Source organism: Parasteatoda tepidariorum, chromosome 1 (genome assembly GCF_982258835.1).
Source record: "Parasteatoda tepidariorum strain Cologne lab strain chromosome 1, Ptep-v5.0, whole genome shotgun sequence".
NCBI lineage: Eukaryota > Metazoa > Arthropoda > Arachnida > Araneae > Theridiidae > Parasteatoda > Parasteatoda tepidariorum.
In genome coordinates this window covers 123,855,075-123,880,180 of record NC_141755.1, presented here as the reverse complement: position 1 = coordinate 123,880,180, position 25,106 = coordinate 123,855,075, and the positions used below count along the sequence as shown (strand labels likewise).

Below are 25,106 nucleotides of genomic sequence, written 5' to 3'. Positions count from 1 at the left end.
TTTTTTTTACTATAGCGGATGGCTAACAATTTTGAACAAATTATAAACATACAATTTATTTTATTTTTAATATTAGCATGTTGACAGCAACTGGGAGACTAGCCGTAAAAGCCGATTTCTTGTATCATGACATGCTGATTACATTAAGCTTTTATCTTTCCTTTTTTTTAAAAATAGATTATATGCTTTTGTTCTTTTGTATTTAGAGTCAGTATTAATTAGCATAAAAGATGAAAGGTTAGTATAAAATGAAGTTAGTAAAAAAGGTTAGTATAAAATAGGATACAGAGAGGGCAATATTAGACTTTTGTCCTGCTCTCTTGATAGAAAAGGTTTTGCTTTTACGACTTCCGCAGCTGGTACCCCCTGAAGACGTCAGCTTTGGTTGTCATATTTATCCAATTTTTTTCATTGTCTCATTTGTTTCAATTTTTTTTTTTGGATTCACTGCTGCTAAGCGTGTTTTTTTATTGGAAGTATTATTGTTTTTGATTGATTTAAAATTTTGAATTCTTTACTTAATATATAAAAGGTGAGGTTTTTTTTTTCTTTGGGTATATATGAGAATATTTCATACTTTAAAAATTAGAAATATTAAATGCTATGAATTTAGTAAGATATCTCATTTCAAGCTACAAATAATTATTTATTAATTTTAAGATCAATAAGATATTTTCTTCTTTGATGTTAATAATTAATGTTTGTAAATTTTAAATGCTATGAATAAGATTTTTCCTTATTTTATATCACTAATTAAGATCTGTCAATTTAGAATGTTATTAACTTAGTAAAATATTTTCTTGTGTTATGTGTCTAATGTGTGTTTTTATTTCTTATGCACAATTTATAATATTATTAATAGGGTTGATGTAGAAAATACATAAAAACAATAATCAATGTTGTCCTTTCCGATACAAGTGAGTATTATTTACGTACACTTAAGCTTAAACAAACATTATGTCTTTTGTTTAAATAATCTAAAAAAGACATAACTTTAAACCATTCAAAACCTGATTATCCTTTCAATAATTCAACTTCAAAAAAATATTATTTAAATCATTAAATCCAGTCTTTTATTTATTTCTTTAAACCTTTCTACATGAATAAGGCATAAAAAATGTATTTTTTTATGTCCTACAGATGTAAAAAGGATTTTAAAAAGTTGATCACTTTTGACCTTTCTGATTTTTAATTACATAAATGTAAGCTTTCACAATGTGCATGCATAAATTACGTTTTTTAAAATAATCTAATAAAGATTAAATAAATTAAATAAATAAAGATTTTATAAATGTGATTTTAAAAAGCACAATATTCATTCAATAATTCAACTTAAATTAATTTAAATAATATCTCCAAATTCACTTTTTTATTTATTAAAGAATATTTTTTTCTTTAATCAAACAGGGCCAATTTTTAAAAAATAAGAATAAAGTAAATATGATATAAAATAAAATGTTTAGGAATTCATTCTCGATGCTTCACAAAAAGTAAAAAGTTAGTTCTTTCATTTGATTATTTGATTAAAAAACATAATATTTTGAGTCTTACTTTTTCAATCGACAAGAGAGGGTATTAACCGGCTCATTGGTAACTTGATGGTAAACCTTTTTGACCCTGAAAGCAACATCATCCCACTTATACATTTTTGATAGTTTTTTATAGGCAACATCTTTAGGGACAACTTTATTGTTCATCCTAGCATCCATAGCTTACTCCAAACCTTTTATCAAACCTGTTCAAAGGAACATGACATTCAAATAATGTATATTTCTTTTTAAATAAAAATATGGATAATGAATGCTAGTTTAATTATATAATATAGACAAGTCACAGACTCTTGATTATGATCCAGTAGCGACAAATATTTATCATAAATTTTTTGGCAAAACAGTCATAAAATATTTTTTGTGTACATATTATTTCTTTCATCTTTTATTTATTTGCATTCAACATTTTTAATAACATTTCAGGGAAGCAACAAACACATCTGACTTTAATCAAATTTACAGTGCAAGTATAAATTTATTATAACAGGAATAAAATTATAAATTCCAGTAACAGGAATATAAATTCCTGTTGTAATTGATTTATCATTGCAGAACTGTAAAATTAATATTATTAATGTTTTAGTTTAGTCAAATCGATACATATAAATTATGTTAAACAGCACTTTTACTACAAGGCGCAAGAAAAAAATTTGCTCAAATAACTTTCAATATAACTTAATGAAAAATAAATAAATTAACAAAATATAACAAATAATATTAACAAGAGTAAACTTTTACTAATAAATTAATTTAATTGGTTTCAGAGCGGCAACCTTTTGCAACGATACAGAGGCGCAAACGCTTATTGAAATTTTCAACAATGGATTGTAAGTCTATCTCCTATCCCTGCCAAAGCAATTGCTTTAAAGAGTCCAAACTTTTGTGTATAGAGCAAAAAAACGATTTCCCATTTCACATTTTCTTCACTTAAACGACTCTAAAATAGCACATTTTTGGCTTCAGACTGTAAAAAAGCCAAAACAACAATCTGTTAACTAATAGATACAATATAAAATAGTTTATGATTAAAGTAAAAAGAAATGAACACACAAATTAGAAAGAAATGAGTTATTTCTATTCTATGATATAATAACTTTGTCCAAGTTTTTTTCTGCACTTTGTAATAATTGAAGTTGAAAATAAACTTTGTTAACAAAATTATACAAAGAATAAACTAGATAAACGTATCACACAAAAAATTTTAAATAGATAGCAACAAAGAAATATAAGGAACTCCTCGTACACTTTTTCCGCTTCTTTTTTGCTGCAGTTACAATTATTGTCAAATCAAATATAAATGTTAGGAATGCTGGTAAATCACTGTACGAAACTCTTGTAGTTAATTAACGCATATGTCTTTTTAAAAAATTTACATTGATATTTAGCAATAAGTGGTGTTAAATCGATTTTTTAATAAAAAATAGATTTTTTTAAAAATAGATTTAAACTTTTACATAATTTCATAAATGTGATTTTTTAAAATTTCTTTTATTGTGTCTGTGTAGGTACATAGCCAGATTTTTCAATAATAAGCACCTTTATAGTACTTTTTAAGCACTCAAAACTATTATTAATCACTTTCCGGAAATATTTTAATCACTGTGATGTAATAAAAATTACTTTTTTCTATCATTCAGAGTTCTTAATTTATAAACATAAAATCAATAAAATTCAAAAACATTTGTAAAAACTTTACATAATCATGATAAAATAACTGGATTCTGATAAATATTGCAGAGAAAATTGTGAAAATCATGAATTTTTTGTAATTTAGAACGCCAATCGACACGGCAAAGAAAAAAATCTATTTTCAAAAGATAGAAAATTAAGATCTTTTAACATACCCCAAATAAAAAATTACCTTTAAGAGCTTTTAAAAACATAAATAAAAAATTAGCACCTTTAAGCACTTTTTAAAAACGCTATGCACCCTAAGGTATAAAACCTGATTATAGTTTGAGGCAGTTAAGAAGTTGAAAAATAAATTAAGCATATGAAAACAATATTCTTAAAATATATACCACAAAATTAATTTGATATGCTTGATCATTTTTTAAAAAAAAATTCAAATTTAGACAGTCAAACTTATATTTACCAATGACAGTTGGTTCAGTTAACGAAACAAGTTCGGGGGGCAAAACTTCAGGCACACCACCAACACTAGTGCTCACAACTTGAAGTCTAAATAAGGTAAATTATAGGTATGAAATGATATAATATAACAATCGCTAAACAATTTGAAACATAAATTGATTAATTAAAATATATAGTTTAACCCTTTATAAGACTAATACATCCCACCAACTTCATCAGTTTTTAAATATTATAGGGGTGGTTTCAGTTTTAATTATTTTCAAGAGATATTCGCGATATTGTCTAAGTTATTGAACAGGGTTGCCACTCGATTTTGGAAGAAAAAAATTCCCCTTGTTTTCCCTGTATGTGTCATACACAATATATTAAAAAGCAAACACAATTAGTGTTTTCTTGTGTGAGCTATATTGGGCTAACTATACTAGTTTTAATTGCTAGAAAAACTTAAAGTAAAAAAGAAACAGCTGAACTTAAATAATGCTATAGTGAATGAAATAGTTAAAATAGCTGAAATATCTTCACTAAAGATTCCAGAGATTGCACTTTGAATGGTCACCATTTTTTTAAAAGACAAAAATAAAAAACAAATTCCCTGTATTTTTCCACAAAAATTCCTTCCATTTTTCCTGTATATTTTGGTGATTTTTAAATTCCTGTATTTTCCAGGTTTTCCTTTTTCTAAGTGTAGTGGCAACCCAGTTGAATTTTATGATATGCGTTTAATTTTAATAATAATTTAGAATCTGTCTGGCAGCCATAAAATAACACAAACACCCATAAGTATAAGTTCATGACATTTCCATACAATAGGCAGCAAAAGTATTAAAATTATTTCCATCTCTGTCATGAGATACGAAAGAAAACTCATCCCGAAATCTCTTTTATGTGCTTTACTACTGCTTTACGAACCAAGCGAACCATAACTTTCTGGTATAACATATATACATGCTATTGCTTGAAAAGCAAGCTTCGTCACCAATACTTGATATGACAGTATGCTGTCCAATAGCACCATATGTTTAAAATTTCTGCTGCTATTTCAAAAAGGATAAAAAATAAATCTAAATAATTACTTCATAACTAAGTTTTTATTTCTATACAAATACGAAATTATTCTGAATAAATACTAAGCATATAACTAACCTAAACTATAACTTAAGACTACATAACAAAATTAATTTAAACAAATGCTTAACGTAAAACTAATTATATTTAACACTACTTAAATCATTACAACCTAACAAAATGAACTACTATAAATGACTACAATGTTGCCAATTTAGGTAGAGAAATACCCATATATTTGGTGCAATGTAAGAGAAATAATTATACAGATGTTTTGTTCAGTTATCTGATGATAACTACAAAAAAAAGATACTATAGTTTGTCTAAAGTAAGAACTCCCCTAGCCATTCGTCTGGACCCGTGCCGGTGGCTATGGAAATGAGGTACAATTATTTCAATTAGGGTCACTGTTTAAGAAAAGTTTTTGCTCGAGTTGGCAAGAGAGAAAGGGAATCTTTTTCTTCCGTGAATTGTGTTAGCCCCAGAGAAAAGAGAATCTACCCTCCGTGAAATGCAATATTCTTGTTTCCATAGCAGCAGACGGCCTCAGACTTCATGGCAGGGGGAATTCTTATCATATACAAACTATAATGAAGTGCTTTGTTTACATAAATGTGGATAACAGTTAAGGTTAGAGTGAGGTCAAGAAGAAAGTTTAATACACAGGAGCTATTTTTCTCTTGTGTGTTCTGTGTTTGTTTATTTGATTGTTTCTCAACAAATTTATTTGCAGTTATAAACAAAGAATTTAGAAATTCTGTATGCACAGAAAATCACATTTATGGCCAATTCTTTGCTGCAGGTTAAATTTTGAAAATCCCCACCACCTTTTCATAAAGAAACTGATCTTATAAATCAACGTAATAAGCTAAAGGAATTTCTTTGTATAAATAAATCTCAAAAATATTTTAACATAACATTACTAAAATGTTTAACTCTACAAAGGGTATAATATATAAAAAAAAATTATATTAGCAGAAAAATATTAAATACCCACAACAAGCTGCTTCTAAAATTGCAATACAAAATGCTTCTGTAAGTGATGCATTCAGGTAGATACCACCCTTTACAAGAACCTAAACAGAGATTACTATTTTTTTTAATTCATTTTGCAGTCATAAAAAACATAACTCAAAATTGATAATACTATCTGAGATTAGTATATAAAGATTCAAAATTTTGAAAAGATAGGAGCCATTTTCAGAAACCAATATATGGCAAAATAGAAAGTAGTCTAACAGATTTTACGTAACAGCATAAAAAAAATTAGAGTTACAGTTTTCGCATAACAGCATAAAGAAAACTACAATTTTTATCAAAAAATGTCAGATGTATGTTATAGAGTTTTAATGCACAGAAAATCAGTATTTCGACTTACGTAATATGAAGTGTCAAATACGGCAAAAAAAATCATAGAGCGGGTGCAAAAAATATGTTATAGTTCATTCTCTTGAATATGTAATTTTTCTGCAATGTAATGTAATTTTTTTAAACCCTTTATTTTTTAAAAAATTTTCAATAAAATTTTCAATCAAAAAATTAAACTTTTACTTTCAAAATTGAAATTTTAGAGACTTTTTAATCAAAAAAATTTCTTATAGAAATAATTAAATCAACAATTAAAAAAGTAAACCTAAGTTAGAATCAGGGCTTGAAAAAACTCAGAAATTTTACCCGTCCCCTAGGACAGCTTGTTCAACAATGTACATGTCCTCCTTTGAAACTAACCCGTAGCTTCTAAATAAATAAAAATATAATTTTCTCTTATTTATTATAAACATTTACATAATTGCACAATGAATTAGTAGTTACTAGGATTACATTATTCAGTAATAAAAGAATTAACGGGATTTCTAGATTAGAGGAGATTAGAGGGTCATTTTAGAAGTGAGGCGCTCGACTCTTGTCAGAAAACAAAAATTGAAAATGTCTCACAAACATTAGCGGGAAAATGCCCGTCGGATCCGAGAAATTTGTTGCCCGCGGGGAATTTTTGACGGCCGAGGACGGGTGGTTTTTCGAGCCCTGGTTAGAATGTGTACCATACCAGGCAATATAACAAAAAAGTTTAACAAAAATTGAATTTTGCATCTATCACATCGAATTTAATCTTGCAAAAGAAAGAAAAACATACATTTGCAAAATGCATTTAAAGTTTTGCTAACAAATGTGACTACCTTAATGCACATAAACTACTCTAGAAACCAAACCACCAATCAGAATCAAGTTACATTTGTCATAATTTGAACATTATATGTAGAATAAAATAATTTAATATTTTGACTGAAATGAGCATATAACTTATTTTAAACAAAAATTAAATCATAAACTATAAACCATAATTAAAAAACTATAACATTAAATAAATAACTATAATAAAAGCCTTTGTGAGATAAACGGAAGAACATATTTACATCTCGGACTTGCGTTTGCTTTACGGCTCCAAGAAGAGTCACTCTTTCTTGCAGTTGGCAACGTTCTCGAACTTCTTCTAAAACTATTCTCTTAGGACCATCCCCGCCTGTAATAATTCAAAAAAAAAACTTAGTTGTATCAAAGTTTCTATTCCAGTTTAGAACATTTTATCTCTCTAATTACAGACGCACTTTGATACTGATGATTTTACATAAAATAGTTTAACTCATTTTAAGCCAAGTATATAAATTTTATAAAATGAATTATTTTCATTCAAATATGCTTAAATTACATTCATTAAGAAACAAAATTTCGTGTATAAAAATTATATTTTATTCAAGAAATAAAATGGTGCGTATGAGCACCATTCACCAAATCAATGAACAAATCATTTCGGTGAACGCTTGTTTCCTTTTATGAAATTTATTTTATATTTTTTTTATTAACTGACTTTCAACTTTAATCCATCATAAAACATAATGACAAATCTTAAAAGGAATAATTATAAATTTTCAAAAAATTTTATTCGTCAATAACGATTTTAAGTTTAAAAAAACTTAATAGTTAAAAAATTTCTCAACAGAAAGTGTGTACTCCAACTGAATTATTATTAAATTTTGGGTGTCTTAAGAGCCCTTGACAATGGCAGAAAAATAAAATTAGTGAAAAATATATGTCACAGTGTTAATAAAAAATATTTATTGAAATGGTGCGTTTGCGCCCATTTGGACAAAAATGGGTTAATACATAACTCCAGTTTACAATACTTTGATGGTAAGTATTTGTTCTCTAAAACAAATTTAAAACCAAAATTTCAACAAAAAAATACAGTAAAAAGTAAGGACACATTTGTCATGGATGTGGCCAATGGTTTCACTACATTTGGCTATAAAATTTAACGCCCTGTTTCATCAACATTAAATTCATTGTAAATGTTTCATATCCTACTGCTGTACACAATTAAGGGAACTTGCCATAATTCCTCAAAATATATTTAAAAAATGTAAAATAACTTACTTTAAGAAAGCAAAAATATCGTAAATTACAAATACAGTTGCAATAATGTTATTTGTATCCCTGTAAATCAGAATTGTATGGTTTGGGGCATTTTAAAGAATGGTTTTAGACATTTTCAAGGTTTGAATTTTGTCAAAAAACAGTTGAAGTACACACTACTTGCTTAGGAAGAGTTTGAGCAAAACAAACATTGTAAAGATTTTTACTAATAGCAAGTATTTAAATCAAATTTGATGACATGGCAAAATTCATTGAAATTATTGAATAATGTGGGGCTATGAGTAGACACCTAGGATAAAATAACTATTGTATACATAAAAATCAGATGAAAAGTATGATTGGATTCATGCATTCTCATTGATCAAATAAATCATGTGGTATAAGATCCAGTTTTCAATTGTATGAAGAGTTATTTGATTGTCAACAGCATAAGACTAATAAAAGTTGGTAAATAAAATTATTAAAGGAATTTTTTACATACAAAATATATGTCTTCTCCTTAATTTAAAGATAGTAATAATGTAATATTAATTACTCATCCTTTCTTACTTTTTTTATTTATTTATTTATTTTTTTTTTTTGGTTTTTGATTATTATTTTAAATTAGAGGCTGAAAACTGAAAAAGCTTCCTGAACCCATAGCCATTAACAAAATTTGCAAAACAAAATAGTTATGATCAGATATTTAAAAAAAAACTGAACTACATCAGTAATCATAACTGTTACTTTAGATAAAGATACATAACTGTTTCTCTAGAACATGGCTGAAAAATATTTTAAAGATATTTTTTTCTTTCATATTTTTATTAATATTTGAGGCCGATCAAGGGTCAAGTTAATAAGGTCACTTGGGCCACTTTTGCCAGCCAGCCATAAGTTGTGAATCCTCCTGTTTTAAAATATCCAACAAAATGTTACATTATAACTCAATATGCATTTTTAACTCTTGTAACTTTCTAATTAATGCTTTTTTTTACTTTGAAAACTGAAAAAATAGTTTTGTCCCCTTCTCTTTTTAAATATTTCCCCTCTCTCTTAGTTTCTTACTTCAAGCGGCAGACACATTTTAGATAGATGCTACCAAAAGTGTCGAGGGTCGGACAAAAGGTATGCTTTCCCCTTCTGCTTCCACTTGTGGTTAAAAGGGGTGATTATCGGTCTAGGTGGTCAAGGAGGGTCAAGACAGTTTGATGGATGAATTGTGTTTCGTGATTCACTTTTCTGAAAGTCGTTGTTGAACTTCATACAATCTTACACTTTTCTCTGAAATATCAAGCAATTCTTTTGTTCTGATAAGATAATTACTTTCAGGTTATGTTACATTCTTTCTTGTCCTCAGCTTTTTCACAATGACATAGTTGAAATATAACATCAAAGGAATGTTCAATGAAATGGAGCTGAATAGATTCTTGTGATTGATAATTTTTCCTTCCTGTTTCCTGTGATTTCTTTTACTTCTCAGATACATTTGCGGCTACTGTCTAAGTATTTTATTTTAAAAAATGCGTGTGCATTTTAAATTGCTTGATTTCCGAATTCAAAGTACAATTTCATTGATATACATGCTAGTAAAAAGTCATATTTATCTTTTAAGTATATTAATGATATTTTTAAATTTAAAAAAATAATTAATGAGTATTTTTTCAATAATGTTCGATTAGAAAAATAACTGCTGTTTAATGGATATTATTTATTTAATTCCCGTTTCATTTCTATTTTTCTTTGAAATTAAGTAAAAAAAAAAAACATTTCGTAAACTCTGTTGTTCTAAAGATGGAATATTGTTAAAAACGTACTTAAAACTTTTTAATGTACGTTAAAACTCTTTACATAGTGCTCGTATTGAATTTCAAGTTATTTAGATAATTTATTCTTAATTCGTCTTTTAAATATTTAAGTAAATGCTGTTCATATAACATATTATAAAATTGACTAAAAATATAAATTTCTATATACACTAGTTAAGCAAAACTGCATTTTGTATAGTAAATTTTCTTATTTTATTTCATAGGGTAATATCAATAATAAAGCTTAAAAAAATTCATAACCTTATGAAATTTTACATACAAAGAATAGATATCAGTACAGGAATTGTTGCAAGAATATTATTTTACAAGTCAATATAATGATGATTCTTTGTTTTGTCCATTGCTGTTACATTCAAAGGAATGATTCTAGCAATATAGATCATGCAATGACATATATTTGGAAAAAAAAAATCACGTGGAATTAACAAAATTTAAATATACAAAAATAAACGTAGTTATACAAAAATTTTCGGTAGTATTGGTTTCAAATATTTAATGTCGAATTTTTTTTTTTTTTTAAATTCATCTCTTAGCACCATGTTGCTAGACGGAATCAGTTATTCCACACTAGTAAAAAATGGCGACTAATAAACACAATGGTAAGTAACAAACAACAATAATTTTTTTTGGCTTATATAATATAGTTCGACTTATATATTATATAATATCGTGAAAAATTGGAAAAATGTGTTAAAAGGACTTCATCACTTTCTCTCCCTATCTGTTAGTAAAAAAAACATTGTTCTGTGTTTCTTCTTCGTCGAAACAAACTGACAAGAATTAGAACTAATGATTATGACATAAAAATGCTTTGACATAAGAAAAGGTACTATGACTATGCACACCTTTTGTATAGCAATAAAATAACATCAAAAATGCTTTTTAAAAATAAAAAAAATTCTTAGGTTTTTTTTTTTTACTTTTTAAAGTGCGCAGCTTAGCAGTAAAAAATCAAAGAACATATGTAACATAAGCAGAAAAATTTATTGAAATAAGGAAAGTAAAATTTTCTGTATTACTTCGGTCAAATATCAATAAATTAAAGATCATAACTTTTTATTTTCTAAAAAAATTAAATTTAAAAATTTTTTTAAAAGAAAATTATTCTTAAGAAAATTAACATTAAGTTATGTTATCTGTGATTTTAATTTATATGTGGTAAAATATATTTAAAATAATAAAACTAGTATCCCTTAATAGTCATATTTACTATTCATAAGAGTAATATTTTAAAAATATTGTAGTATTTATAATAAATAGCAATATATTTATGAATGTTGTGGATTATGAATGAAATTGAGATTGTGGTTGGGCACAAAAACTTGCTATCGCTTTTTCTTAAACATATGATTTGTTGGATTATGTTTTATAAATTTGTTTATAACGTCATTTATAAATTCAAAAATATCCAATTCCAAAGAATCAAAATAACGTAATGCCTTCCATTTTAGTTGCCAAATATTTTTGGAACTTTTTATTCAATTAGCGAGTTAATTTTTATTCCAAAAGTAAATTCTGCATACAAAATGCATGGGAAGATTACTGATGAAGTAAAATGCATATTTTGTTGCAGAGTGTTATTGAATTGTATTTTCCGTGACCTTTAATTATAAATTTTATCCACTACTTCGATTATTTTACTTGTTAAGTTCGCAGAATTGTCGTGTACTTTATTTAAGTTCATTTATGTTTTATTTTTTTAATTCTAGCCTACTTTTATTCTTATTTTTTGTTTTAAGTTTATTTAAGCTCTTATTTTAAGTTTATTTTTTCGCAATCGAAGTTTAGACTTTAATTGAATTGCAGAAAATATAGCGACAAATCTTCTCTACATTTCGCATTTCTCTAACTTCTGCAATTTACTTTTAGTACTATACGCCCATTTTTTTAGATCACCTTTTACAGCATTTTTGACCATGAACAGAAAAGAAAACGTTCCCGTTAGATGAAACTGTATGATAACTCGTATGGACACTAGTATGATAACTAGTATGATATCTGGACACTAGTATGATAAGTATTGTCTAGATTATATTTACATCAGAATAAGGGTTTGTTTATCGCTTTGCGTACCCCCATTTTAAATTAAACTTCTGAAAACTATTTTAATAACTTAACAAAAACATCATGTAATCATCTACTTTAGATTTCAGACAATCAATCGATGCATATTTTAGTACGAATGTCAGTACTGTAGTACTTACGTTGGTTGTTTCCACCCATCTGGATTGAACAACTTTTAAATTCATGAAATATTAGGGAGATCTGAAAGTAATGTCATTTCGATGCACTTGATATTTGTTACCAAGATGATATTTTTAATCAAAAATGTATTCACCCTTGTTATCAACAACCCTTCAATTCCGGATCGTAAAAAAAGGGATTTTTAAGACTATTGAATATTCAATGCGCCAAAGTGTCATTACTTTCCAGGTTTCCTGAATATTTACAAACATGATAATTACAACACAACTCGAGCTTACACCATTGAATTTACACACACTTTTATTTGGATTTCGAATGATATTATAGAAAAAATTGTACTTTAAATCAAATTAATGATGAATTTAATTAAAAATAAAACATCTTTTTGAAAGAAAAAAAATCTTGTTTGCAAGTGTTCCAACAATTAAAATATATAAAGTGTGTAATGATTTTTATATTTTATTTTAGTTACTGGAATTTTCACAATGATTACTTAAATATTTTAAATATAATCAGTTATACTTTTAAAAAAAATCGTTTTCTTTAAAATGTATATCTAAATGTATGTATATTTAAAATGCATTTGAGTGGAATAAAATATTTACATTTATTTTGTGGACTCGAAAAAAATATTTAGTTTATTATAACTCACTTAGTTATTTGGAGTTTTAACAGTTCGTACATTTTTTTATTATTATTTATTAAGGAAATTTGAGTATAATATTAAACTTATCATTACAGAAATATGCTGCATTTATATATTCACGTGTATGAGAAATGTATTTACTAATGAAAAGAATTTCGATTTTTTCTCTATCCATGAAAATGCTTTAATATCATTAAACTGAAGTACAAATAAAACTAGCGTTTTGAGTGATGGGATTTTTAGAAAAATGCCGAGAAAGTCTTTAACATTACAGAAAGAGGAGAGAGTGTTTCAAGAGTTAACTTCATTTGCCAGATAAAAAATTTTTTAATTTTTTTATAAGCAACATAATACTTAAAAAAATTAACTAATTTAAATGAATTAGTTAAATACTATGGAAAATTAGTAATATTAAAAATTCATTAATTAGTTCATTAAATATTGTATTTGTATTCAGACAAGAAATAATTTCCTGCAATTTACTCTAAAATGAAAAATGCTTTTTAGAAAATTAATTGAAATTTAAAAGCACGAAACGATTTTATTTATTCAAAGATTTATTATAATAAATTAAGCAATAAATATTTTTTTTTTAAAAATTCAATATTTCGAAAGTGTTGGAGAAAATAAAAATTTAATCTGTTTTTTAAAAGTAAACTTTTGGTTAGATTGGGGTTCAAACATGAAAAAGAAAGCAAACTATTCACATCTATTCAAACAGAAATATTCTAGCACAAAGTGAGTGATTGACAATGACAGCTTATACGCCTCTCAATTTGTGAGCAGTAGGAGTTTGAGGGGGAAGGAAATATTCTAGTTCAGAAAAAGATGTGATCGCTGCTCCAGAGCCAGAATGTGAACCCGTGCATACATGGGCAAGCCGCTTTTAGCATAGAAATCATACCCGTGATATAACGGGCTTGACGCCAGGAGGGTTAAGACTGGTATTTAAATATCGCTTACGAACTGAGAGGGAAAAATACATTTAAAGCACATACCAGCTATAAAATCTACATCGGGGTATCTGGAACAAATTTGTGGAATCACTTCTGCAAGTAGATCTATTCCTTTTCTATAAACAAGTCTACTGATGACAACGATTGCAACTAAAATAAATTTTTATTTTAGAACATAAGATTACTTGTACAATGAAATTATTAATATGAAACTTTATAATAACATAAATATTAAACAATTTTGCATTATTAACAAATATCTATCTATACATATTTTTAGTGCGCGTAGCCTGATTTTTCAACAAAAAATAAGCACCTTTAAGTACTCCAAAAATATTTTTAATCACTTTCCAAAAAAAATCATAATTAGGATCTGTGCAGTAATAAAAATATTTTTTTTTCTTCTATCTTTTAAAGTTCTTTATTTATAAACATAAAATCAATAAAATTCAAAAACATTTTAAAAAACTTAAAATAATCATGATAAAATAACTAGTTTCTGATAAATATTGCAGAGAAAATAGTGAAAATCATGAATTTTTTGTAATTTAGAACGACAATCAATACGGCAATGAAAAATCTCATTTTAAAAAATAGAAAATTAAGCCCTTTTTACAAACCCTGATTAAAAAAAGCACCTTTAAGGGCTTTCAATAAATGTTAATCAAAAATAAGCACCTTCAATTACTTTTTAAAAACTCTATGCACCCTGTTAAATATGTGTTGTGTCTAAACCAGTTATTTAAGCTTGATTATTATGAAACTGGAGGAATACATAGATTCCCAAAACTACAATTATTTTTTTGAATACATCGAACTGATGAATGAATATGAATCAAATGAAGAATATGAATGAATGGTTATGAATATAATTGTGTTGAACATAAATGAGAATTAACAGACATTGAATACCAGTAAAATTGGAAGGATTCAGACAATATCAGGTGATAAGACTAAAAACAGGATTTGAGTAGTGATAATGAAAGTCTGGCAATGTGGAGTTACAATCCTAATGCAGAGTTTGTCTATGTCTATATTTTAACTTATATATATAATATATATATATAATTATATATAATAAATAATATACATTATTATAGATATAATAAATACAGTATATATATATATATATATTACTAATTTCAAGTAACAGAAGCGTTTCCTGTTTTCAAAAAAAAAAATTTTTAAAGAAAGCCTTATGAACAGAGTAGAACAGCATATAATTTTTTAAATTATAAATGTAAGAATTTTTTTTTTTTTTTTTGATATACATCAAAAAGAATAGATATTCTGATATCATTGGCGATATTGTCCTGTTACAAAAAAATTTTTGTGTAGTTAACTTTTTAAAATTTTATCGATTTGGAAATTACTTTTTATAATATCAATCAGGCATTGGGAATTTTTTTTTTATTCTCAAAGCAAAGTAAAAAAAAAAAAAAAAAAACATGAGCATTTCTTCCATCTCTGATATATGCGAAAGACATTTTTTAAAAATAATTCAGCAGAAAAGGAAGAAAAAAAGCTCTGCAGAAAAAAAAATCTTCCCAAAAATTCTGCAGATAAAAAAAATCAAACTTGTTTGCTTCCCAAATAAAAATTTGTTCTGCAAGAGCTCTGTAGTGTTCTGCGACAATGTCGCTGTGTCCCCACGATTCTGCCACAGGCTCTTATATATAGTTAAGATAAGAGAGAGCCTATATTTTAACTTTGGGACATAAGTGCCATGAGAAAATAAAAGATAAAAGGAATACAAATGAAATTTTACAGAAAAAATAAGGTAAACACGTTGGCATAAATTACTTTACTTCTTGACTTTAGCTTTGGCAAGAAATCCGGCTGGAAGATCGTTGTATCCACTGCGTTTGGTATAACTGATTGTATTTGGACAAACATTTGCTTTAAGAGCAGTATTTTCTTTCCTAATTAAAATAAGTACATTTTAAAAAAATTAACTTTAAAAGTAAAAACAGCAATTATGAAATCAAAATAAATTTTTAAAATTGGCATGTAATAAACAAAAAAAACTCTCAATTTATGGTAATAAAATAAGAAATCAAAAACAAATAAGAATCAACTGTATAAAGCTGATAAATACTACAATTCCAAAGAAAAGCAGTAAAAATTCCATAAGTAAATTGAAACCAATAGAAAATTTTAAAGAAGAAAACAATGAAAATAATGAAAAATATAATAATGACGTCCGAAGTTGACGCGTCAGGGGGTACCAGCTCCGGAAATCACAAAAATACAAAACCTTTTCTGTAGAGAGAGCACTTCAAATGTCTAAACTTTGCTCTCGCTGTATCCCAAAGATTTTGCAAAAAGTTCAGAAGGAGAGAATATAAAATACAAAAACAAAATAAAAAAAATAAAATATATAAACTAATTACAATGTTCAAAAAACCTGCTTAAAAATATTCCATAGTTAAACCAAAACAGCACACTACTTTCTGAAAATCCTTAACTGAACAGAAATTCACTAACAAACTACGCCCCCATTTTATGAGCAGAAAGAAGAAAAAAAACATAAGCAAGAAAGTTGTTGCCATTTGTTAGTAGAAAAGCTTAACTGGGGAAACTCAGTTTACTTTTGTATTTTTTTTTTTTTTTTATTCTCTTTTTCTCTCTTTCTGGATTTTTTGCAAAACCTTTGAGGTACAGAAAGAGCAAATTTTAGACATTTGCCGTGCTCTCTCGATAGAAAAGGTTTTGTGTTTTTATGACTTCCGGAACTGGTAACCCCTGACGACGTCAACTTCGATGTCATTATTACATTTTTCATTATTTTCTTCTTTAAAATTTTCTATTTAAATATATGGGTAATAATTATAAAAGATATACACTAAACAAAATCGAATTGCATAAATCCGTGCAAAAATTATTTGTGTTTTTGTTTTCTGGTATTTTAGTCACTTGAATTATGGAAGTGGGAACTATTACTCTCAAATTATGTTAAAACAAACTGACACTTACAATAATGAATAAACATTAAGTGTTGTGATGAATAAGAATAAAGTAGGATATTAAAATCAACAAAAAAAATTTATAAAAAAAAATTGAACCTTTGTGATTCTATTTTTTTAATGTAAAGCATTTGTGACCAGATTACTTAATACTTAAAAAATTACTCCATTAATGTTTCCTTCAGGTTCACAAAATATATGCAAAAACTGGAAATGATTCATTTGTTTAAATTATATTTAGTTAAGAGAAAAATTTGGCCAATTGGCAATTTGCTAAAAAAAAAAAAAAACTTAAATAATTTTCTTTAATTCTTTTGAACAAGATAATCTAAAAATAAAAAAAAATTTGCATCAATTTTCAAGCACCGAAACTAAAGTTATTTTCCTCCAGAAAAAAAGAGTTAGAAAATTAAGTTTGGTATAGAGAAAATAAAATTTTAAATGGCATGTCTATGGAAACAAATGCTTTTTTTTACTCTGCCATTCTTTTTACTCTGCCATTCTTTCTACTCCGCCATTTTAACTGTTTATATATATATTTTCAGAATTTTGCCATTTTCAATCAGCATACATATATCTGATAAGGTAATACATACCTGCCAACATTCTAGGAAAAAAATAACGGAGATTTTACTATTTTACAAGCGAAATTTTTCGGGCTGCGCATAAAGTTTTGATACATCATGTATAATCATATAAGTCAAAGAAAGAAATTCAAAAATGGAAATAACATAAGCACTTATATTTAGCGAAGTAAAAATATATATGTAAATCTTAATCTGAAGAAGATTTCTTTAAACCATTATTTATAATTACTTAAACTATTTCGTAACCATTGTTAAACAGCCGACACAATTTTGGGTTTATGGCTACTAATGTTCAACTCTGTTGCCTTGTAATTTTGAATCCAATCCAGAAGACAAGGAAACTCCTGGATCAATCAAGTATTGGACCAAATTTTATATTGTGAAGGACATTTTGATAGAACTAACCTGCATTTGCATTACATGGAAAGGAAAACCACGAAAACATCCCAAAGGTAGCCAGACCGCAAAAGGTACTTAAAATATTAACACTCAACATACTGCATACAACTTTTTCAACAAATATGGAGAAATTTTAGAATATACAAGCAAACAGGTGGTAGCCGTAAAATGCAGGAGTCTTTGTTAAAAATCAGGAGAATTGGCAGGTATGGTAATAGAAATTCGAGAAACATGCTGCTAAGACCATAAAAACTTCACTCTTCAAAGAAAGAAATTCATAACTATAAAAGAAAAAGGAATAATACTCAGATTCCAAAATGGTGCCCTGTTTCTCAAAAAGTACTAGAACAACATACAAGTGTGTTACGACCCCATTACATAGCAATGAGAGGAGTTATGACAATAAATTAATTTCATAATTTAACAAAAAACATGAGAATACCTTAAAAAGATATTAATAAACAATACACATTTCATAATCGTAAGGAAAAATTAAACTATATCTATTATATAGTAATTAAAATATATCTCAATATAGCATACCCAGTATGAGACACACATATCACATGATAACAGACACTCAAAGTCATTTGGAGAAGTTTATTTGTGATTATGGCACTGGCATCTGCAAACCCAAATAGGGAATGATCTGTAAAAACTGCTTTCAGTCCCATTGTCTTAGCGTGAAGCATTGCTTCATGTGCTAACGCAGAAAATGCCTGGAAAAAATTAGCATACATTTTAAATTTTTTTAAATATTTCATATTTTTAAACATCAAAACTGTAAAAGAAAATTTTCTTATTTAGTAATATGAAAGACAGAAAACTTGAAAGAAAAACAAAAATATAAATTAGAGAAATTATTCTGTCTAAATTTTTCTACTTATAGGTAAATAACAAAATTTGTTTTTCTTCTGCATTGTCATAATAATTAAAAGTGTTCCAATAAAAAATTTTTAATCACACATATTTTAATTGAATTCCAAGGTAAGCTGATGACTTACCCGAATTGTAATTATGGCACCTATGTTTTTTATAACTATTATTATTCTTAAAAAAAGGTAGTTCTATCATGTTGGCTTGGTTGCATTTGGTTATGCCATATTGAAATAGTAGATCCGCTCTTGCTGTTATTATAGCATTGTAGTTTAATTCATTTACTATTATCTATTTTTCTTCGTATACCTTAATTGATTATAAGATATCTTTAAATAAATAAATTGTAATACTATTGCATAATAATTTTCATTCCTTAGAATGTATTACTTTAGTATAATACATATTGAAACATAAACATTAGTTAAAAATATTAAGGTAATAGTTTACAACGGTTGGTACCTCTCATTTTTGGCAATTTTTTTGATGCCAAGGTCGGTGTCAAAAATTAATAGATATAATCAGAAACAGGGTTTCATCAAAATTGTACAATTGACATTTTTCGGCTCTAACAAGCAAGTAACTAATGATAAAAGAAAAAGGAATTTTAAAATTTCAATTAATATGTATGAAAATAAACCAAGAGCCAATCTGGTAATATAAAAAAAATTGTGGCAACTTGAAAGAGATGTCAATGAAAGCAAAGAATATCATGATAATCAAAAACGGAGTTTCAGCAAAAACTGTACAATTCAAATTTTTTGCCAACCCTAGGTCTTCCAGACTCTACACTAGAGCCAAGGTAAATTAATAAATGATAAGCATTAGTACCCCCAGTGATTGTTAACTTATTAATTTTTTGGAATTTGGCAACAAAGTTGGCAAATCATACAATTTTAGGAATTTTTTACACAATTTTTTGAGGATCCTTTACAGCAAAAGCAAGGAGAAAAAAGTATCTTACTGAATGTCCATGCACAATAGAAATTTTTTCTTTAACAAGGATAAAAAGGATGACAGGGAAGGTGGTAAATAATGTTGGTAGTGTGCACTGATTGTACACCACCCATACTGGCATATAATAAACCTAAAAAAAAAAGTAAATGTAAAACAAGTATGCAATTAATAATTGAATTAATTATAAGTACATAATTACTTTTAAAACAAATAAAACCCCATTATATTTAATATAAAAGTTACAATAATTTATTTCTTAAGTTTTAAGCCAATTATAAATAAAAAATAACATAAATTGATATATGGATTGATAATTTAATGTTTAAATTAAAAATTTGAAAGTTTATAGTACATTTTTTCTTATTTTGTATTTTACTAATTGTTTTCTTTAATAAAAAAATTCACTGTAAACTTTAAAATAAAGAAAACTCTCCTAAGATTTATTTAAACTTTTAAAACAATATAATAACAATGATGAATTTTTAAAATAATATTAGAACTTTATATTTTTGGTGTGAAATGTGCGGTGATTATTAACCCTCCTGGCGTCAAGCCCGTAATATCACGGGCATGATTTCTAAGCGGCTTGCCCGTGCATGTATGGGCTCATGTTCTACCCCTTGAGTGGCGAACCCGTATTTATTTCAAGTAGAATATTTTCTTCCCCCCTCAACCTCCTACCGCTCACAAATTGAGAGGCGTATAAGCTGTCATCATAACTCACTCACTGTGCTAGAGTATTTCTGTTTGAATAGATATGAATAGTTTGCGTTCTTTTTGATGTTCGAACCCCCACTCAAATCAAAAGTTTACCTTTAATAAACAGATTATTTTTATTACTCCATTTTCGATATATTGATTTTTTTTTTAATATTTACTGCTTAATTTATTACATTAAATCTTTAAATATTTTAAATCATATCGTACTTTTAAATTTCAAATTATTTTTGAAAAAGCAATTTCATTTTAATGTAATTTGCTGCAAATTATTTATTGTCTAATAATGTAATATTTATTGAACAAATTTATGAATTTTTAATAATACTTATTTTCAGTTATATTTAACTAATGTAATTCAATTAGTTAATGTTTTTTTTTTTTTAAAAAAGATTATTTTGTTTTCAAAAAATTTAATTTTTTTTTTATCTGGTAATTGAAGTTAACTCTAAAAACACTCTCTCCTCTTCCTGTAATATTTTGGACTTTCTCGGCGCTTGTCTAAAATCCCATCTCTTAAAACACTAGTTTTATTTGTACTTTAGTTTAATGATATTAAAACATTTTTATGGATAGAGAGGAAATCGAAATTCTTCTCATTAGTAAATAAATTTCTCATACATGTGAATATATAAATGCAGCTTGTTTTAGTAATGACAAATAAGTTTGATAATAAATTCAAATTTTCTTAATAAATTATATAAAAAAAATTACAAGCTGTTAAAACACCAAATAACTAAGTGAGTTTTAATATACCAAACATTTTTTTTCAACCAAGCAAAATATCAAATGAATTGTAAATTTTTTTTATGTTACTCACATTACTATATACATTTTAAAGAAAACGATTTTTTTAAAGTATGATTGTATTTAAAATATATATTCGTTATAAAATTCCAGTTCTAACTCCAATAAAATATTAGAATGATTTCACATTTTATATATTTTTTTCTTAGATTAACAGCTAATTTCTTCGATATTTTTTTCTTTTAACAAGATTTTCTATCTACGAAAAAGTTTTGTTTTTAATTAAATTCAACATTAATTTGTCTGTAAAGTTTTCACTGCTATCATATCATTCAGAGCCCTGATAGAGAACTATGTAAACTCAAGGGTGTAAACTCGAGTTGTGTTCTAATTATAATGTCAGTAAATATTTAGTGAAACTGGAAAGTTCCGACATTTCGCCGCTTTCAATACTCATTAGCCTTAAACACCAATTAACTTTTTTTCAATCCTGAATTGGAAGGTTGCTGATAACGAGGGTGAATACATTTTTGATTAAAAATAAAATCTTGGTAACAAATATCAAGTGCACCGAAATGACCTTACTTCCCCCCCCCCCCCAATATTCGATGACGTTCTACATGAGTGACTAGTTCGATGACGTTCGACTTAAAAACGTGAATTTGCAATCCCATAGATCATTTCCCATTATACGTCAGTCATTTCCTATCTCTTGACTTTGAGGAGGGACGAAAGAATGAAATAAAACAGGATATTTAAAAAATTAGGCTGTGACTTAATGTCACAGTATATTTTAAAAGATATTTCATTTTTGAAACAGTAGCGCTTAACAAAAGCTTTTTTTCTCTCACTTTCAAGGAAAAAGAAAAATTATACATGAATATATAATATATCCATTGAACTGCAGTTATTTTTCCTGTCTAACATTATTGAAAGTACTATTAATTATTTTTTTAAATAATGGTTAAAAAGATAAATATGATTTGTTACTAACACGATTTGTTACTAACTATGATTTGTTACGTTTTTTTCTGACCCTGGACATTTTAGGTAGCATCTTTCCAAATGTGCCCTGCCGTTTGAGGTAAGCCAGGAGGGTTATTATATAAAACTAAGCAAATTTAAATTCAATATAAAACACTTAAAAATGGAAATAATTTTTTTTTCCTGACATTAAACTAACTCAAAACTATTAAAGATTTTTTTAGTTATATATTATTCAAATTAATTTTAAAAAATTTCAAGTTGTTGAAGGTAAAACAGAAAATTTTGAGTGTGGAGTAACCAATAACTTGCAAGAGAATCAAAATTACTTTGCAAGTGAATTTGTTAACTAAAAAAGAATTATAAATAATATACTACAAGCAAAAATTTATAGCATATAGTGCTGAATATGAATTCAAGCTGAAAAACAAAGTTTGAAATCCAAAAATTTATAGGGAACCCAAATTGAAACTGATATCAATTTTTAAAAATAAAAAAAAGATTAAAAGAATATAAAATGTATTTTTAAAGCTACACAAACATATAAAATGCCAAAACTAGTAAAATAAAATCAGATGCATAATAAATTATTTGCAATTTATTTAATTTAAAAAAAGGAAACCTCCTCTGATGAATAATTAAAATTAGACAATATACAACATTTCTTAGGAATTAGCAACAAAAAAAAAAGTTTGATATTGCTGTGCCTGAGGGATAAAAATTACAAAAGTTGTTATGCATTTTAATAATATTATTAAGAATATTAAAATATTAATAATATTACTTTAATAATATAATTTTAATAATATTATTTTAATAATATGTAAAATTTAAAAATTACTTATAAACATACTTTTCATCCATTGGTTAAATATCTTATTCCTTTACGATTTCCATAGGCATGAATAACAATGACTTTGTGACCTTTTTTAATAAGACACTGAGCAAGTTGGTAAATATGACTCTCTACTCCACCAGTATTGGGATAGAAGAAATCAGACACCATACTAGAAGTAAAAAATATTCCGTGTTAGAATTTAATGTATATGAACACTGTGTCAATTCATATATAACTTCTGGCAGTTCATCAGATTTGAAAAGAACTTTTTAAACTACATAAACAAAGCATATTTTATTTTTGTTAAATAATAGGTAATAAAAATTTTTAAAATAATACATTCTAAAAAGTTTTTTAATAAATAAATGTTTTATGTAAGCTATTATTTCAGTTGTAAAGTTAACATTTTGAGTTAGATGTGGTTTAATTATTTTTATGTTGAAACAAAAATTGCATTTGACCAATAAAATAAAAATATATCAAGATGGAAAATGAGTGTCTTTTCTCATTTTTCAAATATAAATTCTTTTACTAATTTAGCTCATAAAAAGTTAGGATTTGTAATTAAATCTAGTCATAGTAGTGTTATTCCTATCCAAAAAAAATGAGAAATAAAGGGGCTTTATGTAAATCACATTTCAGAATAAAAAATAACTAATTTAATTTTGTGTTTTGCTACTTTAATTTTGAATGTTCTGCACTCATTTCAATTAATAATAAAATATGTTTCATGATGCTGGTTTCATTCTGTAAAATCTGAATAGGTATAAAAAAAGGGGACATATTTCCGTAGTGATACCTGTTCACACCACGTAGAACTGCCAGCTCCCCAAAAGGAATTTAAACTCGTAAAATTATTCTTAAAAAATAAATAAAACATTTGGAAGCTTGCCTTAGAAGCCCTTCTATAGCTTTACTTTTTTTCATTTTTATTATCATTATTTCTTGCAGGATAATGCCCAGAAATCAACAAACATAGGTACAAGTACCAATACAGAAATCATCTGGAAAAGAAAAGAAAAAACAGAATTGTGCTTTTTTTTTAGGATCAAAAGCATAGAGAAGACAATTTAGTCAAATTGTAAATACAATTAGCAATCAATATAAACTTCACTTTTCATTCATTTTAAGTTTGTAAGTGAACAAGGACATGAACGCCTGATTTAAATTAATAGATCAGATCAATTAAAAATAAATTCCAACTTTTTCTTTCAGAATCAAAACTATTTACTAGTTGTTGATGGTTGACTTATCTAAATATTGAAGTTTAATTGTATCATCAATGATATTGATATTTTTACTTTAGATTGTCCTCAAAAAAGAAAATTCTCCCCTTTGCAATTCGTATTTAAAAAAAATTTCAATTAACAAATTTAATATCGTATGTCAATATTTCTGTATGCAAAATAATTCTAAACCAACAGTGTTATAATTGAGGGGACAATTTCAAAAAAAGATAAGTATGTTCTACACATAGGAAGAATTTGTACCATTCCTAATGTCAAAATTTTAAATCGAATACATTGTTATCAAAGTACTATGTATGCATATGGGAATAATTTATTATGGATTTTCATCAGCATAAGCATCATTAAAATGACCAAATGTTGAGCTTTTTCTGCATATTTTCTCCTTTTCGATTAAACATAAGATGAATTTGTATCATTCCTAATGTGAAAATTTTAAATAGAATACATTGTTATCAAAGAACTATGTATGCATATGGGAATAATTTAACATGGATTTTCATCAGCATAAGCATCATTTAAATTAGCAAATGTTGAGTTTTTCCTGCATATTTTCTACTTTTCGATTAAACATAAGATGAATTTGCATCATTCCTAATGTGAAAATTTTAAATAGAATACATTGTTATCAAAGAACTATGTATGCATATGGTAATAATTTAATATGGATTTTCATCAGCATAAGCATTATTTAAATTACCAAATGTTGAGCTTTTTCTGCATCTTTTCTACTTTTCGATTAAAATTTCAATAAAGAATTATACTTTGACTGTTTACGAAATAAAACTTCGCCTTTTTATTAAAAAAAATTTAGCATCTGCCATAATTTATGAGTCATTTCTCAATTTAACAACAATCTCAAACAAACAATCTCAGTCAACGGCACAGTGAGCAGATAAAATGAGTCTTTTTTTCACATTTCCAGTGAAGTGATTCAAAACTTATTATTTTTTTGCATCGACTAGTGTTTTATCACTCTGATAATAGAAAATTGATTTTTTATTTACTCTTTCAGAGCTTTAATTCAATAAC

The 25,106-nt window shown here is 26.4% G+C and overlaps 1 protein-coding gene across 1 annotated transcript in view; it reads right to left on the bottom strand.

Annotated features, from left to right (window-relative positions):
- LOC110282368 (phosphatidylinositol N-acetylglucosaminyltransferase subunit A) overlaps nucleotides 1-24,749 on the bottom strand; it is a 28,832-nt gene extending 4,083 nt beyond the window's left edge. The window contains 11 exon segments of the mRNA XM_087152170.1: nucleotides 1,552-1,735; nucleotides 3,646-3,731; nucleotides 5,703-5,785; nucleotides 7,124-7,230; nucleotides 13,799-13,906; nucleotides 15,565-15,635; nucleotides 15,637-15,678; nucleotides 18,252-18,427; nucleotides 19,549-19,671; nucleotides 22,843-22,996; nucleotides 24,429-24,749. Of these exon segments, the coding sequence (XP_087008296.1) occupies nucleotides 1,552-1,735; nucleotides 3,646-3,731; nucleotides 5,703-5,785; nucleotides 7,124-7,230; nucleotides 13,799-13,906; nucleotides 15,565-15,635; nucleotides 15,637-15,678; nucleotides 18,252-18,427; nucleotides 19,549-19,671; nucleotides 22,843-22,996; nucleotides 24,429-24,493 (1,199 nt within the window). The 5' untranslated portion in view covers nucleotides 24,494-24,749.
- Between the last annotated feature and the right edge of the window lie 357 nt (nucleotides 24,750-25,106).